The sequence below is a fragment of the Blennius ocellaris genome (assembly GCF_963422515.1).
Source record: "Blennius ocellaris genome assembly, chromosome: 20".
Classification (NCBI taxonomy): Eukaryota; Metazoa; Chordata; class Actinopteri; order Blenniiformes; family Blenniidae; genus Blennius; species Blennius ocellaris.
In genome coordinates this window covers 3,870,423-3,895,945 of record NC_137669.1, presented here as the reverse complement: position 1 = coordinate 3,895,945, position 25,523 = coordinate 3,870,423, and the positions used below count along the sequence as shown (strand labels likewise).

Genomic DNA, 25,523 nt, shown 5'->3' with positions numbered 1-25,523 from the left:
GTTCAGTAAAGTTAGTATTATATATAACAGTAAGGTTATATCAAATCCTTAAGACAAAAAAACAACTCTAAATTAAGTCAAGCTGAAGTTTTCAACCAAGAGGAATATACAATCACAATAAACTAGATCTGACACATGGACCCAAAACAAAAGAGTGTTGGATTTTATTTACATTTTACTTTAATAATCAAATCCTCCACCGTTGTCTCAGATCAAATGTGTTTATCAGGTACGAGCTCTTCATTGTGTGACTCTTCAGACTCATTATGGAACATTGGATTGGAAGTTTAACTTGGATAGACAAATGTCTCTTTCTGCCTTCACAACGCAGTAATGTAATAAGGCACGTCCACAGAAAGGAACATTGCATTTATTGACTGAGGAAATTGAATTCAACACAGACCATGTAAAAAGAGATAAAAGTGGATGGTTTGAAGAAGTGATGCAGGACCACTGGCTGAGGTCCTTCACTGGTAAACTTGGACTACAAATATAAAGAAACGTAAAGACAAATGTTTGTGATATTGGTGTCGTGAGTCGCCACAGTGGCTGAAGCCCTTACAGCTCATTATTTTTAATTCGGCCCGCCTTATTCGGTGTCGGGATTTCATAACAGTGTGTCATTAGCAGTCCAGCAGTCGGACTTAAAAGCCATCAGATGTCTGATTAAAAGTTTTTCACATGGAATGACGTAACTCTGTAGCTGAGAATTGCAGACCTTGGAGTTTGGTCATTTCTTTGTTGAGTTTACATTCAACTTAATAATGCCGCTTGACCGGAGGTTGCATGTCTGTGTGCTAATTGACTGTGTTGACTTAGTTTGAGATAATGACCATAGAATACAAAGCTGTTAAGTGTGTGGAGGAAAAAAACAATCATTGGTATTTAGTTTCAATAACACGCATCAATCAACTTTTCTTTATTTAGCAGTACCAACATTCATATTTCATGATGCTGACATTTACAAATATTAATACAAACGCAGATATTCAGAAATGTTAATGTTGTAATTAACACAATACTGTTGACAACTTTAAAACCAAAAAAAAACATTTGTTTTGTTTTTGGTATCTGTTTACATGACAGCAATGCTTTTGGAACCACTGAAAATGTAATTTTTTAAAAACGGCTCCCGAGGTGAAACTTTTCAAAAACGTTCCGACTGTGTAATCGAATGAAGAGCAGTTTTTCTGAAACACTGCTACTGCACATGCACACCACAGTCATAGTAAGTCCTTCTTCTGCAACAATAGCAGTTTCCAGAGTGTCATGATCTAATACAACTCTTCATGCAACAATTTTTAATTTTGACTTGACTGCACTTACATTGTTTTTGTGCATTTACACATTGATAACGATGTCCCTTTCCACAGAAATTGTAGAAATTCTGAAAATGATGCAGTTACCATGTCGGGCCACAAGCTGGCGGTGTTGGTTGTTTTTGTAATCAAACCACACACATGCGCACAGAGAACAATACTCTATGAACTTTAATGACAAGTATACGGGTAAAAGGGTAGTCCAAATATAACATATAAACACTAAATCTGGGGAGAAAAAAACTTAAAATTACTTGTAGTTATCTGTCTATACAGAAAGTAATATCACATTTTATTTGACTCTTTTCAAAACCAGAAAACCAACTGAGTAAAATCATTATGGGCCGTTTGTTCAGCATGCGTCCCAAGCAGAATGAAATATAAAACTATAAAACTGACCAAAACCGCACATAATTCATGATTTACAGCTTAAAAATGTATTCAAATAGAAAATATATTTTATTATGTTTTTCTAAGAGGTTATGAATTCTCAATCAGTTCTATAATTGTTTCTCACATAAAACGGTTGATAGACAAGACCGCAGTTTGCCTCAGACTCTGATTAAATATGGTGTCACAGTTCCTCATATTTAATGGCGTCATAATAATCAATCGGCTGCACTAGCGGGCAGTGAGGGGAGATTGTTGGAAGGCAAAGGGCCAAATCACATCAGAGTTTATGTGAATATGTGAAAAGTTCCAAACAAGTGTCATGTTTTGTTATTAGTTAAACAAATTCATCACGCAAGACATTTTGACTTATTTCAAGTGAAAACACAAAGCCTTTATTGCATTTTGAGCATCACTTCACATCAATATGCTGCTCGGAGTCTTTCAAAATGCTTCTTTTTGACAGTGGCTCCCAAAGTGGAACTTTTTGAAAACACAGACTCCATGGAAACAGGAGAAAAACACAACTTTTCTGAATAAAACTGCTATTGCCCATGTGCACCAAGGCCGTGGTAAATACGTCTTGTGCACATGTGAGTAGATGGACAATAACAATGTTTGTAGTTTTATAGTTGAGAGTTTCCCATAATAACAATCCAGCTTCATCATCTGTCCATATGAATGCAGTGTAACTTGTACTCCCATTGATAATGTTTACAGTTTATTATTTTGTGTGTGTGTGTGTGGTTTCATTACAATAATGGCGCCAACTGGTGGCCTGGAATTCTTACTATATCTTTTTTCAGTATTTATACGGTTTCCATGGAAATGGACATCGTTTCCAAAACGTTGGCGTGTGAAAGTTTGATGAAAAGCAAATGTACAATGTATTTTCACTTGAAACATTATGTGACTGTGTCTGTTCCTGGAGGACAAGTACCTCAGTGTCTTTATGTGAACAGAGCGTCATCAGGAAGTCATCATGTGTGTCTTTCCACTCACATCAGCATTCAGCATGGCTCACCTCAGCATTCAGTCATACAAGTGGTACTAAAAGTCTGCCGCTATACACTAATACTGGCATTTCCTAATGCTACTGTTAATTACAAATACCAACATTGTACAACTTATAGCTTTGGCGTTGATTAGCGGTAACATTAGCATGTCAGTGCACAAGCGATGACGTGTCGTCATGGTAACATCAGCGCTGAGCGTGCGAGAAATCTGAAGCGTCGGGCGTGTTTCTTTAATATTTGTCTCTGACACGAAGGAGTGAGAGCTTCACTGAAGCTAATGACAAGCAGCTGTGTGTCCAGATGCTTCCTGGCTGAGTTTACTTAGTTTGAGATCATAAATAAGACTAGAAATTCAATTCAGTAATGCCGATGCCAACATTTAGCATCACCGAACTGAAATCTGAAGTCGCCCATCAGACGTCTCGAGTGTTTTAATATCCAAATGATTGAGCTTCACTGCAGACGAGGCAGAACTTTTCCACTTTTTACTCTTTTTAGTTGAGTTCAATTTCCGTTGATTAATGTTGATGGGCAAGACGTCGCGAGTCTGGAGGCTAATTTAATGTGTTCATTTTAAATCAAATAACCAAACAAACAACAATTTAGTGTCGCTTATTTCAAAACATGTAATCCTGATCCTCGTATATATTACCGTGCGATGAAAGAAGGAGCCAACAAGTCCGTCTTTTATGTGTAAATAACTCCGGGGTCAGTATGGAATAACTGAGGCTGCTTTCAAAAACCGCAGCTGCAGGATTTCACTCTTTGTCCTCCTCCTGAGATTCCCATCATTCAATATTCAAAAGCAGACGCTTGTTTACTTCAGCTTGCCTGCAACGTTTATTGTATAATAGATTGGACTTTTAAACAGACTGAAATGGGATGCTCCCGTGGAGTAATAAGATAGCAGGAGGGAAAAAAAAAAATGAGATGTGTTTCCGACAAAAACAGAAACAATATTTTAATTTCAAATGTGGCCTGACATTTCTGGCATAAGATAACTTCTGTTGTCTGTCTCCCGTTTCAACTTCAAACGGAGAACCTCAAAGGTTGAGAAACTTTATTTTTTAAATGTAATCTATTTAGTTTAAACAAACAGCAATGATTGACAAAAGAGTGTCCCAAATTGATATTTCAGGCCTCAATGAGGCTGACAGGTAAATCTTTAGGTATCAAAATGACGACGCCAGCTCGGTTTGTTTTGTTTGAAACCCCCGAGTTGTTGTGTAGTGTGTTATCTGGTCTTGAGGTCAGCGCATCCTGTTATTCTGGGCATCAACAGTGTGAGTCATGGGAAGCGTGTGGGTAGCGCTGGCAGCGGAGCGACTCCAGCTCAGCTCACATTATATGGATGCTGTTTTGACCCTTTAAGTGGAAAGAGATACTCCTGATCCGCACAGCAAGCCATCTAAACACACCACTTGTTGATGTTTTGATGGGTGTGTACAGTCAAGGAGATTACACTCATATTACTAGAACCTCCTCTATTCATTTAGACTCTGATAACACAACATGTCAAGTGAAAACGCATCGTTCTTGTCTTCATTTCAGAAAAGGTTTTGCATTAGCATGGCAAGGGCAGCAATGCTGAAATTGGTGTTGTTTCTCGGTATGGCCACTAGTGGGTGCTGTTGTTTGCAAACATGCATGCAGAGAACAATACACTGTAAACATTAACAAAGAGAGTGCTTGGGAATTGGTATGGACATACGACTGATTTAGATTTCTTGTATAGGAGACTCTCAACTATAAAATGACGAAGTCCCAGGACAATATAGATCACGAGTCATGATGCAGGCCACAATTGCTGTTATTTAGTCCAACTTGTCACAAGCTTGCTCAGAAGAAGGACAAAACATGGAGGAGACACATGGCAAAGTAAAGTCAAATGCAAATTATTCAAGAAAACTAGAGTCAGAAATAGGTCAAATATGCAGTAAGTTCATCAGTAATGTGTAAATGCTGGCTAAAGTACCAGTACATATGGTTGATCAGTCAAAACCGTTGAAGAACAAGAATATCAGGATTGTCTTCAGCAGCCGTTTCCATCGAGCAGTATTGGACCAACTTTATTGTGCAGAATGAGTCTCTTTTAAAGTAACGTTGTTCCTAGAAAAAGCAAAGTAAACTCAAAACATTTCCAAGGTTAAAGATTCATGTTTCCTTTTTTTTTTCCTTGATTGCCTTTCTTTCGCCGGCTCCCTCCAGAAATCCTGCCCGCAAATTACTTTCCCCCTATTTGTCACAAGTAAATATTGCCACTTCATATTTCCAGAACAAATCACAGCCTACAGTTTCCTCAGCCTGTTGAAAAGTCCTTTTAATTACATCCCTTTTGACAAAATCACATTTCCTTTGGAGAACTGCAGCTCCTATTGTTTTTAAAGCGGGTTCAGGGGGTTTAATATCGTCAAAAGTACAATTGTTGACTAAAGTTGCTGCGTGCATTAGTGTGGGGAATTGTTGACTTTGCAAAAGCTTTAGTAAGTGCAGAATTACAAACACCAGGAGGGAGTTGAATTCCCTGTAAGCAAGCCCTAGACGGCAAGAGAAGAACTGACAGAGGATCCCAACAGTCTTCCCACACGAGCAAACGGCAAAATGACAAAGAAGTGGTGAAAAGCCACCCAGTGGGACGACCAAGGAGAGGTTTGAACACAGGCTCATGCAGCAGAATGCTCTGACAGTTTTCACACGTCCATCAAGAAGCACTAAAGCAACAGTTGAGCCAGATGTCGTGTTTTACCCGGAAACAAGGAAATCGTCCAACATCTGGGTCTTTGTCGAATGTCGTTCTGTCAAACACGCCTCGTTTCTGGAGGATTAAAGATAAAAGTGTCATTTAGAAATGGTTTCACTTGGAAAATGCCTGCTTTTAATCAGGAATTAGAGCCTTGATAATAATTTGGATGTGATGAGCACTTTTCTTTTGGCGATAAATCTCCCGGACATTCGTTTTCAAGCGTGCGCACCAATAAGGGGGCAGATGGAATTAGCCGAGGAGTGCGGAGGGGATGAGGCGATGTGTCGCTGGGGGTCGACGCCTTTTGTGGAACATAAGTCCCATTTATCTCAAATTAGGACGGGCGCGGCACTGGATGGCTTTGATGTTCCTCTTGGCGGGCGGCGGGGTGGAGCGGCGGGCCGGGTGGCGCCGGCAGATTGCGAGAGCGCAGACAGATGTTCAAGGCTCGTCCTTTGAGGTACTGATGAGACGTTGCCACAGCGAGAGTCTTCACATGCCGCCGTCAGTCAGCCCGCTCGGAGAGGCTAAGGGCGGGGCTTCGCTTTGCCCTCCGATGGCCTCGCATATGGGCTTTCGGTGGCACGCGAACCCCGTTGACCCATATGCGCGCTAATCCCAAGGCCTCCATTTGAGAATCTGACGGATGTTAAGAGAAGCGCCGGCTTCAACAGGTGCAATGTCAGACCGGCTGTGATAGAAATGTCAAAATGTTTGCTCTGCGCCTCGTCTAACTGGGTCAATTCTGTTCTCTGCCGTTTCAGGAGTATGATGACGGCTACGGAACAGCTTACGACGACCAAGGGTACGAATCCTACGACAACAACTACAGCAATCAAGGACAAAAGTAAGTTGAGTTTTTAGCTCAAGATATCCCCAGTCTGTTTTTCATCCGCAAGCATGTTTTTCAAAGGATTTGTGTCGGCGATGGACGGCGTCCAGCGACAACTTTTAATGTACAAAATTATTATTGTTTTTTTTAATCCATGTGAAGGGGTTACTGTGGTGGAGAAGCAACACGTTAAGTAGTCTTAAAGCAACAGTGTTTCCGCTACGTTCATTTAGAAGTAGTGGGCCGAGATGGTCAGACATTTGATCTGAGTTTTCCTGCATCTTGGTTGAATAAAGTCCCCGACAAAGAGCAGACATGGGGGGAAAAAACAAACTTGCCAGCAAAAGAAGAGGGCAGGGAATTCAGACATTATTTAACAGTTTCCACATCCCACAGTGAAAAGTCAACTAGATCTAAATCCTACAGATGGGATGAAAAAAATTAATGATATTTGAAGCATTTAAAATACACACCAGCTTTGGCTTTTGGTCTCAAGTGAGATAAAGCAACTTTTCTATTATAAGATAAGATAAGATCGCCTTTATTAATCTCACAGAGGAGAAATTTACTAAGACCAATGGGCTCGTCCGGGAATTGAACCCGGGACCTCTCGCACCCGAAGCGAGAATCATACTTCTAGACCAACGAGCCGACATATGTCAGTTATTCAGCATTTTAATTCTCATGTTTTCCCATCTTCTATAATGCAACTTTTCTTGTCCTGTTTTTAACAACACATGTATAGATATTTGATTTTTTTAATGAGGAAAAACTTTTTGTAAATTCATTTTTTTTTTTATATCAAATTTTTGTATAGGAAAACAATAGGAATTAAAATTTATTTTGTCCGACAGTGACAACTCATGGCCCAGCATGCCAAATACATCATTTCTACTGTTTCTGCCGTTTCTGTCATCATCTTCAAAACATTGCTGTGTAACTTTCCTGAAACAAAAACACAAAAACAATGCAATGTCACTTGAAACATGTCAACAAGTTCTCTACATCTGGTATTATCTACAATAGCAACCAAAATAGCACCTTGATCATTGTCCAGCCCTGACGATTGTTGAAAGTTACTTTGTCATGTATTTCTATCACTGTTGGTAAATTGAAACAACAGAAACACTTTTGTTTTAATGTGAACATTATACCTTTTCATACAGAGGATGTATTTGAGGTCTCTTGCAATAAACTGGATTCTTTTTAGGCAAGTGTAACTAATACACTGGCAGTGTACTTTGAGAGTGAGCACTGAATACGTCTGGAAGTAAAAGTGTGTTACCGTGTTGTCAGGAGTGTGAAAACATGAAAATAACAGCGATTAAAACAGCTGCACTGGGTGTGCTGATTTAAAGAGCCCTCGGAATATTCGATGACTCGGTATTAATGCCTCTTAAAGTATGAAATCCACGTTTTTGACCCGCGGGCATCCGAGGGCGGCCTGCTTGCAGCGGTTTGGGCATTTAGCCCCGAGTAAGAGAGAACGAGGCGGCGGCGAGATGCGGAGGACAGCTGGATTATGGCGTGGAGCCGTTAGGAGTCATTTGTGCTCATTTTCTGCACGGTTTGAAACTCGAAAGAACGCTTGCTTGTTAATGAAGGCGTTTTGTGAAGTGTGAAATGTTTGGACTGACCTCCGAGTCGTCCTTTAAGACGAGAAGGCCTTCCTTAAGAACACAATCGGTGGAGGAGGGGGGAGGAGAAAGGCTGAGCCTCGCAGCGACTACCAGCCTAATCTCTGAATCTAAGGTCTTAAAATAAACCTCCCTCTCCAGACACGGTGACGGGATCACAATTTCCTCCGAGGAATTTAATTGCGGCTAAACATATTATCTCGGATTTTAATCACCCGTATAAAAAAAAACAAACATAATCTCGCTAAAGGTGCATTTTCCTCGATGCGTTCCTCGAGTCACTGTAAAAATAAACCGTCTTCGGGGAGACGATTGCTCTATTTAACGCCGGGTCCTGCGCGGCTAAATGCAGAATATTGATTTTCTTAGGTACGGACCGGGTGGCTGTCGCACTCTCCGGTGCCTCGCAAGGTCAAAGGCTCTGCGCTCGGAGTCGCCGCGCTGGATTTCCATCAGCGCACACAGCGTCACGATTCAAAGCGAGCCCGCCATGTGTGGCGTGTCACCTCGGAGAAAGAGTGATTGTTGGCACTTTTAGAGCTGTCCAAAAATTGGACTGAATTGGCGACAGCTGTGAAGAAAAAAGAAAAAAAAACGGAGCAAGAAAGAAAGACTAAAGAATGCATTATTCTGCCCCCCCCCTCTCTCTCTCTCTCTCTTGCTCTCTCTCTCTCTCTCTCTCTCTCTCTCTCTCTCTCTGGCTTTTGTGATCACGGTGGTCGATGTTTTCTTTTGTGGAGGTGTCAAAGTGTATGTCACCCAGGCTTCATCTATCTTTTGTGCTATCTCGCTCTTTCTTCTTGGTCAGATCACACACACACACACACACACACACACACACACACACACACACACACACACACACACACACACACACACACACACACACACACACACACACACACACACACACACACACACACACACACACACACACACACACACAGAGCATGTTGGTGAAGAGTTGGTGGATGTGTGTACAGATGCTTATTTCAAAGGGGGTAAAAAAAAAATAAAAATCTGCAGCGCCGCCTCGGGGACGTGTGAGGTATGTGTTTTAAGAGCAATGGCGGCGGCGGTGGCGGCGGTGGTGGGTATGGCGGCAAAATGTGGGCGTCTTGTTGCGTATCTGGCAGGAGACGAGGCAGCTAATAGGACCCAGACAAACACAAGCCTGCGCCTCCAGAGATGGCTGATTCACTTACTTCTTTATTTGTGGCGTCCCGGATCGGGTTCTGATGTGACTCGAGGCCGACGTCGTGCGCAGCGTTCGCAGCCGGACCCGGATTGATCGAATTTAGATTCTGCACACAGCAAAGTTACGATATCATGTGGCATGGTGTGTCTTTCATGCATTGCTTACTCCTCCAGGCGACGCGTCTAAAATGTGATCATTTGTTTTGGTTCTTAAGGAAAATGTGCCTTATTTTTGAAAGCCGTTATCACTCTCTCAATTATCACGAATTATCACAGTTTCATCAAGATTATCGATTCCTTTTTTAGGAGACTGAACATTTCCATGAGTATTAAATAAGTGAACGAGCAGGTTGTTGTTTGTATGTCATGTTAGAATGATCTCAGCTGTCATTGACTCACTGCTGCTGGCAAAACATTGCGGAAGTGGTTTTGTTGATTGTTGATAGATGATCTCCAAACACATTTTATAAAATGTCAAACTTTTGTATTCAGAAAATCGAACTTTCAATAAAAATAAGACACCTACAGACTGATCCATGCAAAAAATTATGGATTGCATAATTATGGAAACCAAATTATATACCAACTACTGAGAAAAACTTGTCAACCATTAGAAAACAGAAGATCCATATGAAAGGATAAACTTTGAGGGAATATGGATGAACTTTATTAACTTTGCAATGGATTTAGATGTAACCGATGAAATAAATTATTGAGTTGTTGTTTTGGTTTTTCTGAATCTTTTTACCTTGATTGATTTATATTTTCAATTTTGTATGTGTGGGAATCGACTGCAGTTCTGAGCTTTGTTCTCTTCTGGATGTTCATATTAACAATCTCAATTTAATTCAATGCAGATTCCCATTCATTTTCACAAGAAGCAAGTTTGGCGTGCATTTGTTCACTAAACAGCAAAATTATATTGTTATATTAGATTTCTATCATATAATATGTACCTAAATAAAAATATTTGGGGGGAAAATATCAGATAAATGAAAAAGAAATTTTACAGATTTACAGAGACTCAAGATAAAAAGGTTTTCTGTCAAGTCAGTTGTCAGTTGACAGCGGTGTAAATATAAGATTTCCTAACATAAAGTAATAGAGTAATATGCACAATTGCAAGATGAACATTTTTCAAAAGACATTTAAATGAGGCCTAAGGATGAAGATCATGATGAGTATAGCTCATTCTCATGGATTCACAAACCAAAAGACACTTTAATGTAGTTTTTTTGTTTTATTTTCTTGCACATGGATCGCAATGCACCAATGGCCACGATCCTTTTGAGCTTTATGATGGACAAAGTTACATTTTTTATTTTTATGTATGGAACCCTGAGGAAAGTCAGCGCTGGTCCCATCTGCAGCCGCGCCTGGAGCGGAGAACATATGAGTGAGTAAATGTCCATGTGTGGACGAGCAGCCTCCCTAACAATGTTTCTCCGGCGCTCCCGGCAACGGGAGCCTCGACTGCGTGGCGGGATTTCAGTAGCCGGAGGATAACAAGCTGAACAATTTACCGTCTCTCTCTGTCATGGTATTACCCCGGTGGCTTCTGCTGGAAGAACAGTCCTGCCATTTGTGAGCTCGACAGGAGAGGAGGAGGAGGACGGCGGTTTTAAGGGCTGCCGCTCTTGAACGGATTACGATGCTGCATTGGACATTTTGATTAACTCCCAACGTATTCCTTCACCCTTTGGCCTAGTCCAGGGTATACACGGATATACGGCGTGTACCCACTTATTTTTCAGTCAACATTGTGGACACCCACTTCCAAAACCCCCATGGTGCATCACTCGACAGCGTCTATGAGCCGGATTGCCTATTTTTTTCTTTCCATAGGATGGTGAAGCCACGGCCCCCTCTACTCTGCCTCTAATTGGCTGCATTCATTGATTTAATTGATTAATGTCAATATCTATCATGCAGCATGAGGGCTGATGGACCAATCAGAAGCAGAGTAGGACAGCTAGATCATGACACATCAAATAGTGTCAATAGTGTAATTATTATGACAGTATAATTCTAATTATACCGAAAATTTGGAAATTGCGAATTTCCGAAAATGAGAAAATACTATGAACAGATTTTCACCCAAAAAAAGTAACTTTCTAAAAAAAAAAATGTGTGTTTCTGGGCTGCAAAAATTGAGAGTAGATCCTCTTCTCCATTGACCACTGCTTAATAATAAACCTTCACGATTGGTGAGTTCGCAGTCTGTGTGAGAATGTAGGTGGAATATCGCTCAGGGGGTATTTGAGAAAACAATGAAAACAGTTGCTAATGTGCTCAACATCTCGCCATTTGTCAAACAAACAAAACTCTTTCTTTGTGAATCGCCGATGTTTTCTCTCATGACTTATTGATATTTGTTGGGACAAAAAAAAAGACTGAAAGAATCCTCTTAGATGAAAGAGTTGCTGGAAGATAAAGAAAAATCCATAGAGACTTTGCACAAATTGATCAATTAAATACCTGCTCACCTTAAATAGTCCAAAGAGCTTTTATTGGGTAGTTTCTCTTTTCTTTTTTTTTTTTAATGGAATTATCCTGTTATCATCTGACAATGATCAAAGTCTATGGATCGATTTTTGTCAAATCAAGTCATTTAACCTTCCATTGTATAAAAGAGGAACTAGACTGGGTTTGCCAGTCGCAATCTATACATCGTTTCATGAAACTTCCTCACGTTTATGTCTATTGATTTTACTTTATTCCTGCCACTTCTCAGAAAAAATAAAAAAAATAATTAAAAAATCACACCTTTCTTTCCCTAACTGTCAGAATCACTTTCCTCTCTGGTAAAAAAAATAATCAGCAGCCAATCACTGCTTGTTCAAACGATGTTGCGTTCATCTGCTGGTTAAACTGTCTAGTTTTGAGAGATTTTCTGTTTCTTCCTTGACGAATCAAACAATCTGACATCCCTTTAATGTCGGAGCTCCTCTCTGAGCATTTCCCACTGTCGAAATCTAATTGAAAATTGTTAGTTGTGGCCCTGCTGAGAGTAATAGTCGGCATTGTTCTGAAGTGCCCCACAGACATCTCTCTCATAACTGCCGTCATATCCTCCTCTTTTAATACGTCCATCCATTATCATTCCTGGTTTTTCCTTGCTCCTACTTGTGTCGGAGCATTACGGAGCGTCTTTGTGCGTTACCGCCACCAGCCAGTCAGTCAAACAGTGTGAGGCCATGAGCGAGAGCACAAAACAGCCAGACCTCATTTTTCTGCTCCGTGTGGATTTCAGAAAAAAAATCACCAAAACACTGACACAGAATTGGTCTTTTACGGTTTTCACAAACGAGCGATTGCTTTCAGTGTCTGAGCACATCGTCATTGACCATACAGATAATATAGTCTGTATATATAAACGACAAGCCATAATGTTAAAACATTGTTTTGTGAAACTCAAACAAATGAAAATACCTCAAATATAATATCCTCTTCTTTGCCTGTGTTGTATGAATATAGTCCTGATCACTTCTCTTACTAATTCAAATGATAGCGGCTGTCACTGATACAAATACTTTGTACAAAAGGGGTAATGGTATAGTTGTGTGGTAAAAGAAAGGAGCATTTACATTCAAATGACAGCAATCAAAAAGACACTAACGTCAACAATGCTGTTATTCTTCATCTCATCTGCTGACCAGCCAGTTATTGATCTGTCATCGTCACATGAGACACATGAGACCTCCAGCATGCGTGGAACATTCATACTGTCGTGTTGGGAAGACGTATAGATGATATGCCATCTGGCAGGAAATAAGGTGTTTCAACTTGAAACACGGTTTTATCGAAAAGAAAATAGCATCTTTGATGCAAATATTTATATTTCAATACTAAAATGAATACTACTAAAAGAAATAGTAGAAATGTGTAAGACGTGTTTAGGTATGGAGATTTTAATTGAACTCGAAACAATTCACATTCAATTCACTTTGTTGTAATCACAATTTATAACAAAGAAAAACCTCAAATTATAAATTTACAAGTTATTTTGGCAGTAATTTTCCATTTAAGATACATTTGCGTTGTATGTAGCCCCTAAGCTAGAAATAGTTATGTTTGATTGTGTAAAGCTCCTTTGTGGTTCCCGTTGCAGCAGTCTTTGCTTTTACATGATTAGATATGAGTTCAATAATTACTACTGTTAGCTTCAGTGTAGGAATGAATACTGCAGATTTCTTCTCCTGAATTGTAGTCCTATTGAGAGGGAAACATAAAAGCAATGGCTTTAAGAATGTGTTTTAATACACTTAATGAATGTTGCTTTTGTTACGCATGCCAACAATTCTGTATTGTCACTCCAACAACAATGTAGATCAATTTAATCCAACCAGTGTAACTGTATTTTACTTTCCACATTTGAGCTGAAGCTGTGTCATTTAGACTTAATACAACAGGGAAAAGGCAAATTTTGGACAGGAGACTTGAGCTGAAAATCTGTTTTTAGACGTTCCGTGACATTTTCATCTGTTGGAAAACAGCTTACATCTGTGTCGGTGGAGGGGGGGGGGGGGGTTCCCACATGGGAAGCTACCACAGGATGACAGGTACGGTAGTACTGTGCTCACGCTCATACCCTGCAGAACTTTTTCTCTCCTTTAATTCCACCGGCCGAGCGAATGTGAGGTTTCTGCGGGGAGATGAGGAGGTTGGCAGCTGTGGACGGACACTCGGGGGTCAAGGAGAGGGGGGATCTCTCGCAGCCCGGCCACGATCAAAGCACTTGACACCTCAGAGACTTTCCCCTGCCGTCACCTCGCACCGCCACTCTTGATAAGACGGGGGAACATGTGTGCCTGGAGCTTTAAAGGCTGGACGCATCTCCCAGGAACTACAGTAAACCTGAGATCAAGAACCAGAGCGGAGCGCTTAGAATCAACCCTTAAAAAGGTGGAAGAAAATCTGCTGTTGTAGTCCTATATTCTCATTTTTATCATGCAACCCCCCCCAAAAAAAATTGATGTTCATTTTATCCTACTTTTCGATCATGCACAAGTAGATCAAGTGGATTGTGTTGTTTCTTAGTTTTATTTATCTAAATATTTCTTTCTTTTCTATTTTGTATGTTCGGAATAAAAGATTCGTTCACTTCTAGGTACCATTTACACAAGTACCAATCTGAAAGTTTTCCGTCACTTCAAAAGAACTTAAATTAAAATAAGGCTTTAAAGGTATACAGGAGGATTTTCCCGAATTTTAGGAAAGAACCGCCCTCTCCACCGTTTGAAAAAAATGCGCATGCGCAACGCTGTACCTGCTCCCGGGACGGAACGCCTACTAAAACGCGTGCGAGAGACATGCACGAGCCCAGTTCTCCTCGTGCACGCTCTGTTTACAAGTCACAAGTCGGCATCGCTCACATAAGCTCACTTTACAAGAAGATTTGCACCAGAGGGGGTGAAACTGTGTAAAAATGTCCGAGAACAATGCGTCGGGTCGGCCACCGGCATGATGAGAACCGTGTGGAGTGAGCTGCGCGCAGGGACGAGCACGTATGACGGGCTTACGTCATATATCACCAGAATGATTGACAATTGGGAGGACCAGTTATTTTGATGATCCACCCGGAAGAAGAAAATCCTCTACTATACCTTTAAGTATTGTACAATTTCCATGTTTTTCCAAGTAGTCAAATGGGTTAACGGCGATACAGACTTCAAGAGTAGAGAGAAGTTTTTTTCATTTCCTCAACGTGAACAAGAACAAGAAGAACGTTCTGGCAAGGACAAAAGGAAAAGTGTGAATGGAAGTTTTTCAGAAACGCTTCAGAGTGAGACTAAAGAACAACATCGAAACACATCGAAGGTATGTTTTAAAAATAACGACTTGCTTGAAGAAAAGAAAGCAAAATAGTTATTCCTTCCAACTGACCGACCAAAAAAAACGAAGCATACCTTTGACATGTCTTGACATTGTTCTTCCACCTTCATCAGAAACACCTTCTACTAATTCCACAAGAGTTGCAATAAACCATACTAGAATAAGGTGATGTTTGTCTTTACTTCTGGTCATGGGAGAGACAACAATATTGTAATTTCCATATATCTCCAGTGTATCCATGGACATGGATACTTGCAGTATCAGGGGGACACTTTAATGTCTCCCACCGCTCTGTTCAGCACATCGGGTGATTTCTTGTTGTCACAAAGAGGTGTTACAGACCAGCTGCAACTTCCTGTTATAAATATGGTCATTATGGCAGTGAATTACTGTGTCCTCAAGCAAAGCACTGGCTGTGAGCCGGTAACTTATTTTTATTATTACTTAGAGCAGTGCTGGGGTCAACAACGCAGCTTCAGGTGGTAAGAAATGGAGCTGCGAGTGCTGGAGGGGTGACAAGTTATACAGAACTACATGCTGGGTATTTTTATTTGGATTAAAATGTCTGCATTGTTCACACTTGCAACGTCGTGTATCTGCTGACGCTAGCACAGTGATGCTTGATTTTCTCTCTGATTCATAATTATGAATTCTATGGTTTACAAATTAGTCATCTGATGAAACGAGGGTGGGGGGAGGGGGTGTCAGAATTAGTTAACAATTATTTTGCAGTTTGCTACAAATGTTGAATTTTTTATTTTACCACAGTGCCAATTAGTGTTGTGTCTCTTCTGTACTGCTTACAATGTGTTTCTCTATGGTTTCAGCTAAAGGCTAATATTAGTAAGGCAAGGCAAGTGTATTTGTGTTACAATCCAACGCAAAGGATTTCATGAAGCTAGTAACAATACAATAAAAAGACATTTCTTCCAAAAATGCTTCGTCCGATTTCAAACATCAGCAGTCCCCAGAAGTTCAGGGAGTTTTCTTCAGGGACACTAAGGAAACCTCTTCCTGAAGACCCAAGAGGTCTGGATGTTTCTTAGACCTTGTTTCCATGAAAACACATCCTTTTTGCATTTCATTTTCAGAAATGTTTTGCGTTTGTACAATAGTGTTTTGAAAATGAAGTGTGTTTACACGGAAAGGGCAGAAATGCCAAAAACAATGTTTTCATGTTGGGCCACTCGTGGGAGATACACATGCATGCATGCAGAGGGCAATATGCTATAAAGACTGGTAGTGGGAATAAACAGACATCCGTATGAACCAAAAACCAATTTGGATTGCTCATCCGGGTGACTCTCAACTATCAAGCTGCCAAGAGAGAGTGGTGACACGCTTGATCCATTGTTGTTATTGTCCATATACTCACACATGTGCAGAAGGACTATATACTACAGCTGTGGTGCACATGAGCAGTAGCGGCATTGAGTGTTTTCGAAAAGTTCCACTGTGGAAGTCGTTTTCAAAAAGTTACATTTTCGCAATGAAAGTTTTACATTTTCACTTGAAAACATTGTGTATGCGAGGCTTTATTTGAGATTTGAGATTTGAGATTTATACAAGACGATTCAATGGTTTATAGACGATTTACCAACTGACGAAAGTCAAAGTCCATTACTCGTGCTTGCAGTTCTAACTTCAGTAAATTATTCCTCCATCTCAGGTCAACAAGTGTTCTGCAGCTTTTTTTAAATGTAATTTTACCAGGTATCTACATTCCATTTCAGTCTGCAAAAAATTCACATTTGTAAGACAATCCATGTTATTAATGCTTCGCTGAATATTAGTTCTTTTCCTCTTTTCCTGCGTGGACTGGACTGCCTCCATCTCGAAAGTCTTGATGATGACTAAACATCTGAGAGGTGGTTTTACGTAGGTCCAAGATTCTAAGGGAAAAGATCCTGTTCACCCGCTGGCACTGGACCATAAATGAGAATATATATACTGTAGCTCCTAGAGTCCATAGGATCTGTGTTTGGCCGATGTATAGGTAAAGGTGATGCAGCCTGCCCAGTAGAGTAACTTCACTATTTAATGCAAAGGTCTAGAAACTTTGTTCGGATACTTTGTTCAGACATTCTCAGACGTGCTGGTCCTGTCACGTCCTCTCAAACAGGAAGTTCTTTAAAGATCGAGCACTCATGTGCTTTTTATCCTCAGTGTAGATTAGCTGCGTTTAGCTCTCTGCTTCTGAGGCGCCTGCGGTTCCTCGATGCTGGTTTCAAGGTAGACAGCCTGTCAAGATGACTGACAGATGCTGTGGTGGGAATTAGACTTTCTGAGGGGGAAGGTGGGCGGGATTTAGAAAAGTGGAGACAAAAACCTGCACAAGGATTTCAAGTGAGAGGTGACGTCTTTGAGATTGCTGACGTGACAACTGGGACATGTTGGAATCCGATGAATACTCTGGTATGACTCGTTTTCCTTCAGGGAGGATTTTATGTACTTTTTCAAGAGAGAAAAGAGGTAAAGTAACATAAATGGTGTACTTAAAAGCAGAGAGAAGAAGTCAAATCTCCGCCGCGAGCTATTCTGTCCATCTTTGTGACTCTTCGGCGGGAGGTCATTGGCAAAGATAGCTTCGCAATCAGCCTCCGCGCTGAGCAATCACCAGTGTATCCATGACCACGGCTTCCATTGGAGGCTTTGTAAGCTTCATTTAATTGAAAATGATGGTTTGGATGGTGTTATACTTCTTTCTTTTTCTTTTCTTTTCTTTTTCTTTTTTTTTTTGCCTCCCCTCCCATCTATTTTCATTGTGATGTCTGTGGAAATCACTGTGGCCGCTATAATCAGAACTTTCTTTGTGGGGCATTTTTCATCGGCATTCTACCTTTCAACTCAGAATGGATGGGAGGATGGAAGAAAAAGGATTGCACAAGAAGTATGAAGGAGGTATTTTTATGTGGGGATTCATGGTCGGTTTGAAAGTACAGTGCACTGGAGAAAAAGAAAAAAGAAAAAGAGGCATCTCTCTGTAGTACCTTGTGGCGTCCCGAGTAGATTTCTTCAAATTTATCACAGAGGACTGGAAGAGTAATGGCGATGTAAGAAAACAAAGTCCACTTGGGACGTGTACTACATCATTCAGATTTAACACGGCCATCTGTTTGGTGGAGCCCCGGAACGACAGCATCAGTGCTTAAGATGAAGCATTTACCGAGATGACAGATGCGTCGCAGGAACGGCGTCCCCACCTGAGGAGAAGCGGGCTGGGATTCAGACGTCTGATGAAAGAGACACACTTATCGAACACGTATGTTGTTTGGCCCGGATGGTCCATGCTGGAGCTTTACACCCGGATCTTTTATTTTTTTTTTTCTTCGTTTTCTTAGCTGGTGAAGATCAGGGAGACACAAAGCAGCACACGCCTGCTGCTAATGAATGTCAAATCAAAAGCTGACCTATTTAGAAAGTCAAAGCACCTTCGCACCTATGACAGGGTGAAATCTCTGGTGAGATCCACCCCAGGCGCCTCGGTTCGCGTCGGTGCTGCCAGCTGTGCACTTCTGACTCGTACGGATGATGATGGATGGGGAGTGGATGAGGATGTGACACGGAGGCAGGCGTGACAGCTCTCAGCTTAAAGTTAGTTTTTTCTTTCCCCTCCTCCTCCTTGTTTCTTCCAGCCAACACCACCTGAGCAGACACTTCGCCTCAAAGGTCACCTTGTGTAAAACAACAACTCTGTGTACGCGTATCAATCTCAATCTCACTGGAAAACGACGGAACCCCAGACGTGACTTTGTAGCCTCAACGTACTATTTCATGTTCTGAAATTATTATTCTGTGGCCCCGAAATTCCATTTTGTGGTCAAAAAACAGCATTTCATGGCCACAAATGACTATTTTGTGGTCTTAAGTTATGACTTCATGGTCAAAAACGTATTTCATATATATATATGAAATACGTTATATATATATATATATATATATATATATATGAAATAAGACACACACACACTAATGGTGTATACACTATGTAGGGTTTTCTATTAAGCATTTAGTACAGTGGTGTTAATTAGGGGAATCATATTAACAGAATAAAAATACATCTAAAAAAGGCAGATAAAAAAAATATTCATCATATAAAATAGTTATCCAGTACATATGTTACGTGTGTTTTATTATTTTGTTTGTCGCCTCATTTTAATATCTCACTCAGGATTAGCTCTTCAAACATTTTTCCTGTTTAGTGCCTCACAAAAAGTGAAATAAAGTGTTTCTCCATGTCTGCAGTTGTAAAACATCGTTTTTCTCCAGCAGATTACGAGCAGAGCAGCTGCTCTTCTGCTTAAACTCGTCATAATAAACTTGTTTTTCGTAGTGCCCTTGACAAGCGGCGCTTCTACTACAGCGGTGAGTACACTCGCCAGCATGGATTCATTAAAGCGAGAGGTTGTATCAGGAATGTACGCTCCACACGCTCAGACGCTGACAAACTTTATATAGCAGAAAAATTCCCGGGTTCCTTAACCTTCAGGAGGCGACTCAGGACTCCGGTCCTCTGTAATTGAGAGGAGAAAGTAACTACGGGGAGAAGTTGTGCAGCAATATTGACGAAATGTCACCTCAGAAATTAGAGGCGCCTAACCGCTTGTGTTTGGACTCTTCTCCTCTGTGCACAAAGCAAGTCTGCCTTGGCAGCCTTCAGCACAGCAGTTTGCTATTATCGCTGCTTCCCGCCATTAGCAACGGGGAAACCTCAATTCTTGAGTTCCTTTATTATTCCCCTTCAAAGGAATCTGGGCTCTATGGTTTTTTTTTTTACCATCGTGGTAGAAAGAAATTAGGGGGCAATGATGGCATTCAGCCCTCTAAAATAAAGGTAAACATACTTGGGTATCTTCCCACTTTGTGCTAACGTGTAGTGAACGGAGTAACGTCGGGGGGGAAAAAGCCCCAAATTACTCAATATTTCACGTGCTCGCACAGTATGTCTATGGGCACCTGCGAATCGCAGCAAATTGATTTCCTGTCAGTCATAAAATTGATGTTTATTTTTGTCGGTGCCCCCTCTACGGGACGTTTTAGCACGGTGTGAAATCTAATTATTTAGTGTCCTGTCAGGGCTTGTCTCGGGGTACACGAGGGCTTTGTTCTCTCGCTCTCCCCTGACGGGGGAGGGTACTCCACTGACTTGACATCAGGAAGTCTCGGCAGATGGTCTGGCTTCTTAAAGGGGCTACATTAGCTCTGTTTGCTTCTGCCAGGCTCAGCATTGTTTGGAGTTGAATTATAAAGTGTGTAAGATTTATGCGAAGCCCCGACTCGAGGCACAACCTCTTTAGGGAGCCGTCTCATGTCTCATTGAGCCACCGCAGTGCTCCTAAAGCGATCACCTCCCCTTCCATCCTCAATGTTGTTCATCCTTCCCTGGAAAACTGTAGAGGAAATAAAATGGACAATCACTTTCACAATGAGAGGAGCTTCTTCTTCTACCTTCTTCACATTTGGGCATTCCGTCCATCCAGCCTAGTCAGAGGCAGCCGAGAGGTTAGAAAAGCAGACGATGGATCTAAGTGCCACAGATTTGATGTCCACAGCTGAAAGAGCACCACCGTGGGTCCACGAACAAGACCCTCGAGCTCCAGACGCTCCCATAATCTATTGCTCCTAGAAATAAGGCGGAATAAATGCCAAGACATAATTTCCCCAAGAGGGATTAATCATTGTCTCTCACTGAACCTTTTCATCTCATTGAGGTCATAAAGCCTCAACATTACTTCGCCACCCATCCTTGTCAGGAGCTTTGTCTTGTGCTTCACCCCATAATAGACCCAGATCTTTTATCAGTGTGTCACCACATGGTTTTGCCTCTTTACCTTGTCCCAGTTAGAATCCCTCTCATGGCGATTCTGGATATCCTGTCATTGGGCAGCCTGCGATTCTTAGAGACACATTCATGTTGTCCATCTTCTGATACAGTTCCTCTTTTGTGATTTTGTTGGTCCAATAGATATTGCAGATTTTAGGAAGGTAGCTGTTATGAAGAGGGGTCATTAAGAATGTAATGACATTTCATTCACTGTCCTGTAAGGATGAACTGAATATATGTAGATAATCATGGGTCAAGGTAATCAAAGCTTTGTGTATTACTCATTGGTTTATATCCCCAATGGCACTGTATTTTCTAGACACAACTATCTGGTTCCAGATGGTATTTCATAATATATCTCAATAAAGAAGATGTTCCTAAATTATGTCACATTACCAGCCAAACAACAACCATAAAAATCCAGAAAATATGGCAACTCATAACAGTTGTTTTTAAACAGAAAAGAGAAAAAAAAGGACATTTCCATATATGGTGACTTTACTGATGGTAAAGTGGTTTTACTTTCATAAACAAAAAAATAAAATTGCTGGGGAAAAGACATCCTTTTGACTTCCAGACTTTTCTTGTTGCTGTGCAGGAGAACAATAAGTATGGTACAATTTTTTTTTTTAATAAAATACTCATGCGAATAAGGCTTTATTCCAGTCACCATTAATGTGAAATTACACATCATCAGCATAACTGCTGATTTGAAACCAATCCAATATACTCTGGAATACAATTGGAGTCAGAGTAAACCCACATTTCTTAACAAGAACATTCTCATTCCTTTCTCCATTCATGTTGGTATCTCACACTTTTTCTTTATATATAACCGAAAACTATTTTGAGGCCAGTCGGTGTTGACGTGTTGAGTTTTGTCACTTATGAATGCACACAAAGCCGCTCCATTACAGTAACAGGTGTGAAAAAATAACTGTTTGCATGTCGTGGCCGCCACCTCATGGCCGCCGGCGCTTATTTGGCGCATTGGGCTCCCCTATTCTTTTTGGGCGGCTGCTCACAGCCCTCTAATCTGGAGAGCGGCGGGCGGCTGACAGGCGGAGTGACAGGCGGGCGGCGGAGGACCCAGCTGTGATGGCTGGTGTCGGCTCAGTGGCAGCCTTATGATGAATTGCCCTTCTTGAATGATAGCGCCGTTACCGAATGATACCGACGCAGGATTGTTCTGTCAGCATCTCACCGGCGACTGCAAATAAATAAATAAACAAGGGAGGAATGAAGCCCCCCCCCTCCCATCTTTTTATTTTTCATTAAACTCGCAACCTCTCATAGATCTCCATACGCAGCGGTATGGAACTGGAAGTTTGAGCTGAAATGCGGCAGCGGGAAAATAGCCTCGTGGAATCGTGAATGTGGCCGTACTTTTGAGTGATTGAATGCTGCCTCCTGCTTCTTCTTTTCTTTTTTTTTTTCTTCTCGCTCGCTTTCATTTCCTAAAGAGCAACTCCTATCCATGGAAAAAGAAACACAGTGTGCGATTAGATATGATTGCAGTGTGAAGAATGTGACTTTGATGTCTTACAATGAGAGCGAAAATAATAATAAAGTCAATTTGCTGGCTGATAATTGCCAGTTTGTTTGATGCAACAGAGTGGTGTGCCTGGATTGATTATTCACCCGGATGTTCTGTGTGTTCGCAGCTCAGACGACTACTACGAATACGGACACAGCGGGGAGTCGTACGACTCATACGGTGAGTCATGGACCTCTTCTTACTCTATTTACTGTGCAAATTTCCAGAATTTCTCATCCATCTCTGCGGCTTGTTGTTAGCGGCCTGTGACATGTTCTGAATGTGATTTATTGCAAATAACAACTTCCTCTGTTCGCTTTAATCATTAGATGAGAACAATGGCACCTCGCTTCCAGGTTGATTGTTAAACAGTTGGTATCTGTGTTTAATTCAAGTAAAATATGCAATACAAAGCCACATGAAGCTACAGTTGGAATATAATACAAGTACGATGATGTATATCAGCATGTGCAGTGGTATGATGTTGGACAAAAACATATTAACAAGAGCCTTCTGGTATAAGATTTTTTTTAATCCTGCACAAGGCTCAAGACAGATTTCCTCATTCCATGCAAACTGAAGCCCTGTTTACCTCGTGGTATATTTCTTTTGCAAGATTCAGATCTCACCCAAAATAAGGTAATATCCAAGTTCATCGTCAGATATTTATTTCTAAATATTTTTACTACTATGCTCCAAAAACAGTGCCCACCCACCAAAACAAATATGACCATTGTTCTTCATAAAAGCATAAAGCAATACATATTCACATAAAAAAAACCTAGCGATTTTGATAAAATAAATAAAGCTCCATTATAAAACCATAAAATCCCAATGAGATCACTACCTTACTGTAGTGGGACAGTGTGTGTGTCTCCAGGACTCCTAGAGCTATGTCAAATAGAGAATTACCCTCCTGTTAGGTCACCCATACCGAACAGGCCGAAGGGTCGAGATCAGTTGAAGAGTGATACCCAGGTTGTCCAGGTGGGATGTTTGGTGCTTGGCTGATAATTTGCCCCTGTAAAGCCTGCGAATTATAACAATCGAAACTAGCATCGCCACTGCACCTTACTAAGGGTCAGATGGCTACTGGACGATTCCATCAGGAATGAGGAGGAATAAATAAGTAAGTATAAAATCATAGCCAGGTTTAGAAATCTATCTGTAAAGGTTCCTTTATTAATCATTATCTGCCCTTCCTATGTCTAGACCACTTTCTTAGTTCCCAGTTCGAAGTTCATCATTTCCTACGATGTCCAAACGTTCATTAGTGTGCAGTAAAGTCTGACTCGACATCAGCTTCACCAGGTGTGTGAAAATATCCGCCAAGCAGAGGCAAAAGCAAGGCAGCTGAGATAATGTTGAACGTTGGCAACTTTTGACGAGCTCCAGTAAGAAGTGGGCCAAGGTCGTGTCTGCTGCAGAGAGACACCGAGCGCTCTGCCGCACAGTCGAAGGCTTGATGCATCTTCTTTCAACACGGCCCTGGAGTGAACTGAAAAAAAACACACGGTCACAAGGTTCGCGGCGTAACTCGCTCAAGTTCCTCACGACGTTGGCGGCAAACATGGGACGGATTTGTCTTAAGCTCTCAAATTGGATTACAGAAATGTATTATTTAGAAAGTAAATGCCTTTTTTTTTTTAACAGTTTTGGGGAGTAACTGCTGGAAGATGCCATAATTAGCTTCTTGATTACTGTGAAACATCATTTCCAAGTGTTACAGAGAGTTAAGTTGTGAGTGTTGTCACGAGGCAGGGTGACAGACAAGGAGGGTGACAGACAGTAAATACTGGGATTTGTTCCCCCTCCCATTTTTTGTCTAAATATACATAGTGTATTAAACAAGTGTACAAAAGGTGATTATATCCTTTGTGTCATAAACTTGATCAATGACCTTTGTCTTTTTGGAACCAAGTCGAAGATATTTTAAAATAAAATTAAAAAACGTTCCCAACTTTTCCGGCTTTTCCTGGAGGAGCCTCGTTAGAGAGCCGCCTCCCTCCATGTGAAGTTTGAGGAGAAAAAAAAGAAAAGAAAAGAAAGAGCGGCGTGGGTCACACGGCAAAGAGGACGACGGTTCAAAGGAAACAGATAAACAGCGCTGATGTGCCTCCTTGTTCTCAAAACACAAGGTTACCTTGGTGTGCTTCTTCAAAGTGACTGTCAGTGGAAGGGTGACAGGTTTAATTAAGGGGTATTGGCTGTGGGGCTGCCAGCAGAGAGAGCGTGGGGGGAGTGGGGGTTAAGCCTTTGTTAGCCTCGGCTCTAGGGAAGTCTCAACACTGGCTGAAGATCAGACAAAGGGTGCCATCGATACCGCCACTCTCACATTGACAGTACCGGGCGGTTCAGCAGGCCTGATTTGGGCTAATGGTAATTGTGACCTTTTTTTCGCCAGGAGCCGCTAAACGGCTCCTTTTCAAGTAGCTATTTGATCCTCTCATTCAATTATCGGAGATGAATCCCAGGTGAAAGTCAAGCTCCTCGTTTGTGTTCCCAGCTTGAAACAACACTTTCCTTCATTTTCACTTCCCACTGCTTTGGTGTCAGTCAATTTTCCGCTGCGTCCACAGACTATTTACAACATTTGTGAAGATTTAAGGAAGTTCAAGACCTTGTTTAATTGCTCTCTCTCTCTCTCTCTCTCTCTCTCTCTCTCTCTCTCTCTCTCTCTCTCTCTCTCTCTCTCTCTCTCTCTCTCTCTCTCTCTCTCTCTCTCTTCTCCTCTAATCAGGTCAGGAAGAGTGGGCAAACAACCGCGGCAAGGCTCCGTCGGCAAGAACGGCCAAGGGAGTGTACAGAGATCAGCCATACTCCAGATATTGAACTGTTTATACAACCCCCGCACCTGAGTCCCCATGGCTGTTTCAACCCAAGTAATGGATTTTTTATGGACGCTCCCACCTTTTTAGAATTGAAAATCTAAAAATGCAAAAAATAACCCCCAAATGAGACAGTGATAGCGAGACACAGTGAATGACTCAAAACTTCTTTTTCAAAAAAAAACCCGGAATATTAAATGAAACCTCAGCTGTGAAGACTTGCGGACTTGAAAATGCTAAAATTGTTGTCTTCGTGTTGATGTACATAGGTGTAAACACAGATAACAGGAGACTTCCAGCACTAAACGTTTTTTCTTTTTTTTCGTTGTTGTTTTTTTTCCTGCTTTACTTCTGGCTGAAAGTGT

The 25,523-nt window shown here is 41.2% G+C and overlaps 1 protein-coding gene across 1 annotated transcript in view; it reads left to right on the top strand.

Annotated features, from left to right (window-relative positions):
* khdrbs3 (KH domain containing, RNA binding, signal transduction associated 3) overlaps positions 1 to 25,162 on the top strand; it is a gene marked incomplete at both ends in the record, with an annotated part of 142,409 nt that extends 117,247 nt beyond the window's left edge. Inside the window, 3 exons of the mRNA XM_080516208.1 lie at positions 6,233 to 6,315; positions 22,458 to 22,510; positions 25,071 to 25,162. Coding sequence (XP_080372334.1) covers positions 6,233 to 6,315; positions 22,458 to 22,510; positions 25,071 to 25,162 — 228 coding nt within the window. The remainder of the gene's footprint in view (positions 1 to 6,232; positions 6,316 to 22,457; positions 22,511 to 25,070) is intronic.
* Between the last annotated feature and the right edge of the window lie 361 nt (positions 25,163 to 25,523).